The sequence below is a fragment of the Lactuca virosa genome, chromosome 4 (assembly GCF_052849685.1).
Source record: "Lactuca virosa cultivar CGN04683 chromosome 4, Lactuca_virosa_CGN04683_v6, whole genome shotgun sequence".
Lineage (NCBI taxonomy): Eukaryota > Viridiplantae > Streptophyta > Magnoliopsida > Asterales > Asteraceae > Lactuca > Lactuca virosa.
Window position 1 is genome coordinate 504,513,776 of NC_136429.1, and position 5,882 is coordinate 504,519,657.

Sequence of the window (5,882 nt, forward strand, 5' to 3'; positions counted from 1 at the left end):
TCATTTTCTAAATTTTCCAATGAAAATTGAAAATCAAAAACAAAAACTTAAAAGGAAAAACGAAAAAGGAAAAATAAAAACAGTTTTTCATTTACTTTATTTCGTTTTTATTTTTCTCACGATTTTTAATACCAAGCAAGGCATATTCATTTCCCTCCTTTCATTTACACGTACCAAACACTCCAAAGGTTAATCCCAATCGTACGGTCAGAAATTATTTTATTTGTTTACCCTAACGATCATGTATACACACACTCACTCATTGATTACTGTTGAAACCCAAACGACCTTTCGTTCTTCTTTACTCCCGACTAACCAAGAATCAAGATCTGACGACGATAGAAGGCATCTTTCCGCCCAAATTTCATCTGTTTAAGGTAAATATCTAAAACCCTATTCATTATCTTCTTCCCCGCTAATCCAATTCCCAAAATCATCACTAATCACTACTCACTAATCGATTAAAAGAAATGAAAAGAAAAAAGCTATGAATGTCGCAATGATTCGATGTTTATCGCTTAATTAGTTATCTTCGATCTTCTTTAACGTTTCTCTTCTCCTTTCGATCCTCGACAATTGGAAGAAAATCAAGTAAATGAAGCTAGCGTGTGAATTTTGGGGATTTTGACAAAACCCTAATTTTCATTCACATTTGAAGCTTTTAGGTTGACGATTTTCAGATGCCGTGTTTAATTCTTATTTTGATGAATATTTTAGATGTTTACCTGCATGTATGGGAAAAAATTATAGAATCGATGGAGTTAATGTATTAATTAATGGAACGAGTTGAATAAATACCTCATTGTTCATATTATCGCAGGAAGATTGATCGACTTCAAATTCTGTAATCTAACGAGCTCGCCGGAAAACATGGAAGATTCACCGGACTTCATCAAACTCCCGGCATCAAATCCTCCCGACGATGGAAGTCAACCTAGTAATAACGAACATAATTCAGGAGTTAGGGTTGAATCAAACGAATCTACAATTATCGAAGAAAAAATCTCAGTGCTCACTGAGAATGGAGTTCATAAGCGAAATGGAAGTCCAGTCAGCAGTTGTGAAATAGATGGTATTTCTAACCTTCTTTTGATATATATTAAATTATCTAATTATTTATTTTTACTTACTTAAATATAAATATATAATTATATCTTAGCTTGTTACTATAATATGTTAATGTTTTTCCATTGACATGGTAGCTATTAAGAGACCTCGAATAACTGTTGATGAACAGCAAGCTTCAGTTCATGTCATTTATAATTCTTTAACAAGGTATAAAGGAAAAACACAATATTGATTAATGCCTCATAATTACATGTTTATATTCTCAAATCATTTTTATATATTTTGGTTGAAGATATTTCTGTATAAAGTTTTAAGTTTGTAATTTGTTTGTATCAGAGAGAGTAAACAGAAGCTTGAGGAGTTATTACAGAAGTGGTCTGAATGGCATAATCGACATCAATCTTCATCTCATGTAAATTGCTTGTATTTTTATTTATATTTTCATTTTTATTAATGTTTTTAAATATCTAAATTTCTCTATTCTTCAGGATTCAAATGCTGAGGTGGAATCTGGTGAAGGGACGTATTTTCCAGCTCTTAATGTTGGTCTAGATAAACCTTCTACACTGGTATCAAATATCAATTCAATATCATCACTTTGTTAAAAAAGACCAAAATACCCCTATGTTGCCATCTGAAACATGTGTATTGTTTTGTGTAGTCGTTCTGGATGGATGGGCAAACTAGTAATTTACAAAGCAAGGAAGTTATTGCATTGGATAACAATTCAGTCCCGCTGTATGATCGAGGGTACACTTTCGGATTAACATCAACGGATGATCCAAGTATCGGGGACGGGTATGTAATTTTACAGGAAAATAACAACATAGTTTAAAGGGTAAAATGGTAAATTTGTTTTTTGGTGTGATTAGGGAAATGTTGGGTGGGTCCCGGTGCTTCAATTGTGGGTCATATAACCATGCATTGAAGGAATGCACAAAGCCTCGTGACAATGCTGCTGTGAATTCCGCCCGGAAACAGCATAAAAGCAAACGGAATCAGAATTCCATCTCCCGGAATCCGACTCGATACTATCAAGACACTCCTGGAGGGAAGTTTGATGGTTTAAGGCCAGGTGTCCTGGATTCAGAAACAAGAAAACTTCTTGGAATTGGTGTAAGAAAAATGAAAATGACCATATTATCCTTTTGAGGTTGTTCATTTTTTTTTTTTAATATTAAGAACAAAATTATTCTTTATTGGTCTTGATTAGGAGCTTGATCCACCTCCATGGCTTAACAGAATGCGAGAGATTGGTTACCCACCAGGATACTTAGGTAACAATCTGATTGTTTTTAGTGTAAATTTACATTTTTGGTCCTTTTTTATAATGTTTTTACCTTTTTGGTCCCTGAGTAAATATAGCTGGTTTTTGCAAATTTGCTCCGAAAGATGAGTCATTTTAGTTTGAACAGGGACCAAACATGTTACAAAATCTCAAACAAGGACAAAAATTGCAAAATAACTTTTTGGGACAAAAAACTTAGCCATACTCACTTACTCAGGGACCAAAAGTGTAACTTACTCTTGTGTTTATTTGATGTTTTATTCAAATGGTGTTGATTTGATTTTTGCAATTTTAAGTAAAATGACTATTTTGGTCCCTGAGTGTATCTAGTTTTTTGCAATTTTGGTCCCAAAACTAGTAATCTGCTTGGAACAGCTACTAAAATGTTACAAAAATCTCAAATAAGGACCAAAACTGCGAAAGAACTTTTTGTTGAGTACAATTGAAAAAACCCAGCTATACTCAGGGACCAAAAGTGTAACTTACTCTTGTTTTATTCAAATGTGTTGATTTGTTAAATCCCGTTAATCTCAAAAAAGACCTTATATTTTATGTTTTTTCTGGATTAAACTTCAAGTTTATTTTGTCTGAAAACAACTTTGTATTTTTTCATTTCTTCTGAAAAAGCCCTCAACTTTGTATAAATATATTTTTTTTCTGAAAAAAACCCTTCAACCTTCTAAATGCTTCCAAATAAACCCTCAACTTTTTAGTTTTTCTTGAAAAAAACCTTACATTTTACAGTTTTTTTTTGGCAAAAAACAACTGAAAGGGCCAAATCTGGAAAAATGAAAAAATACAAGGTTTTTTCAAGCAAAAAATAATTCTGAGGTTTTTTTTGAGATTAGCACAATTCCAAATGTGTTTTTGGTCCCTGAGTGTAACTGATTTTTTGCAATTTTGGTCCGAAAGAAAAGTCATTTGAGTTTGAACAGGGACCAAAAATGTTACAAAAATATGAAACAAGGACCAAAAGTGTAAGTTAGTATTCAAATGGGTTGATTTGTTAAATTCCAGATGAAGAAGAAGAAGAGCAGCCATCTGGGATTGAAATATTTGGCGATGAGGTTATTCCTATTACTACTATTTCTAAGCCAGAAACCGAAGATGGTGAAATCCTTGATATGGACTGCTCCCCTCTTCCTCCTCCTCCGCCTCCCACAGCTGAGCCGCCATCTCCTCCACCACCACCGCCACCGCCCAAGAAAATGACCGTCCAATTTCCGGGAGTGAACGCACCAATACCAGAAAACGCGGATGAATGGAAGTGGGGAGCAAGGGCATGGAAATTTGATTTACCAAGAAACAGAGGAAACCCTAGATTTTTTAATCCACCAGAAACTCATCATCATAATCATAATCATCATGAAGAAGAAAGATGGAATAGGGGTTATAGAGAAGATGGAATTGGGCCACCTGGGGTTGATGGGCCTTTGGCATCTAGGTTTACTGATTATGAATCTAGAGGATCGAGTTATCATCATAGCCATAGCCATAGCCATAGGTCTATATCTGAAAGACTCAAGAGAAGTCATGATGATGACAGATGGAATCCTTATGAAAACTCAAGAAAAGAAAGGCATCAAGAGGGACACCATAGGAGTTGGAGATGAGTTTAAATTAGATAACAGATGAAAAGAAGCATCAAGTGTAAATGGAGTAGATGAGATGAGTTGGATAGTAAAGATGACAGATGCTTGTGCTTTTGTTAGTTTAGGCTCAGTCGAGTAGCACCTATTATAATTATAACTATAGACACTTGACTTATTGTTTTTCATTGAAGTTGATGCATTGTGGGTGTTGTACTTTATAGCCGGTAAGGCTTTGCTATGTTATATTATTAGTATGGTGGATGCATTTGAGTGTTTGAATTATGTTGTGTCCAAAATTATTGTCCCAAGTAAATCAGGCATTGATACTTGTATCAAGGAATTGGATGAGTGTATGAATAGGATAAATGCACAAAATATACTTGAATCCACAGCATCGACTTTTATCTGAATAATTTGTGTAGTAAAAACGACACAAATAGCTGAGAGAGAACTACTAGCCTAAATAAATCAATCATATTAAACTGTGAGAAACTTGTTTCCAAATGATGCTCAGTTTAAGAGAATCTGTACATACACTTGGAGAAATAGGTTACATATCGGAACTTGGAAGGCGGATATTGACATAAAAAATAGAATTCATCATTTTAAAGATCACCAATTTCGTGTTCTGTTGTATTGGAATGCCTCCATTGTTGTAGCCTTTTTCCTTGTGCTTCGTTTGAAGTTTGAACACCGGAGGGCGACAATGTGGCTCTATAATTTGTAAATACTCTCGAAGAAGACGAAGCTGGCTAGTGATGTCACGTGTATACATAAACATATGTATATCGCCTATATGTTGATGAAAATAAGTTATTCATGTAATATTTCATGTTTATAAATATCCAAATTTTGATGCCTAATACCCCATGGATCTTTTGAATTGTATAAGAATAATAATCGTTTCTAACTCGAATGGTTTATAGTGGAACCCTACCCTATCTGATTTGTTCAATACACACAATTTCTTTGAACGAAGTAATAAACATTTGAACCTCGACAAACAAAAAACGAATTCTGATTGTCCCTCAATTTTTTTACACATTTCAACGGATTAGTGGCAAGTTTTGAATTATGTAAGAAATCTCTCAGAACTTCTTGTACATTTTCCAGAAAATGGTTTATTGTTATTGTTATTATTATTATTATTATTATAAATTACATAAAATGGCCCATTGGTTTACCAAAGGTTATAAACTCAACCCCTGCTAATTGTTTTTGACGAACATTGTCCCTATGGTAACCAAAACTTGCATGGTCGACCCCAATCCATGTAAAAAGACTTCTTTACCCTTTTTATTTTTTTACCTTTAGTTTTGTTAAAATACTATTTATAGAAGAAGAAAAAATAAATAAATAACACCCAATCCCACCCATTCCTATCCGATACCCCCAACACCCACTCAATTTTTAAATTCAGAAAACTTGATTCACCTCCCATAATCAAATTTGTCAAGATGTAAATAATGTATATGAATATATTAAACCAATAACATAGCAAGCTTCAAAGAACATGGAACCAAGTTCACCAAGATCGATTTCAGTTTGTATCTACATTTTTTTTTTCAAACAGCTGGAATATTATTAGGAGACTAGCAAGTAGCTAGCATTTTTTTTCCAGAGAAATAGCTAGAAGAGGGTTCTGGAGCCAATCACTCCAGAAAGCTTTAACTTTATTGTTCCTATTAAAAAACCACATAAAAGGGAAAACTATGCTATGAAATAAAGTTTCTTTTGAGGGAATCTTTTCTGCAAACACCAAGTCGTTCCTAAAGCGCCACAAGAGCCAAAGAGTAACACACAAAATAATATCAAGAGTAATCTTCTTGATCGAGTTGAGGTTGGAGTCATGGAGCCATCTAAAAATGTCAACAATCTTATCTCTCTCTGGAGGCACCAAGTCTACCCATTTAAAGACTCGGTCTCATAAAGAA

The 5,882-nt window shown here is 34.0% G+C and overlaps 1 protein-coding gene across 1 annotated transcript; it reads left to right on the forward strand.

Moving 5' to 3' along the window:
- Positions 1-217: 217 nt before the first annotated feature.
- Positions 218-4,227, forward strand: LOC145109372 (uncharacterized). Its single transcript, XM_079046510.1, has 9 exons — positions 218-377; positions 821-1,072; positions 1,203-1,275; positions 1,405-1,480; positions 1,557-1,637; positions 1,730-1,866; positions 1,941-2,184; positions 2,282-2,345; positions 3,374-4,227. Exons 2-9 carry the CDS (start codon positions 871-873, stop codon positions 3,967-3,969), a joined length of 1,473 nt encoding a protein of 490 aa, XP_078902636.1. The 5' UTR covers positions 218-377; positions 821-870; the 3' UTR covers positions 3,970-4,227.
- Positions 4,228-5,882: the final 1,655 nt, after the last annotated feature.

Coding starts and splice junctions, on each gene's coding strand:
- LOC145109372 (XM_079046510.1), top strand. CDS start 871: ATGGAAGATTCACCGGACTTCATCAAACTCCCGGCATCAAATCCTCCC. Junction 2,185..2,281: donor GAAAACTTCTTGGAATTGGT/GTAAGAAAAATG, acceptor GGTCTTGATTAG/GAGCTTGATCCACCTCCATG. Junction 2,346..3,373: donor TTACCCACCAGGATACTTAG/GTAACAATCTGA, acceptor GTTAAATTCCAG/ATGAAGAAGAAGAAGAGCAG.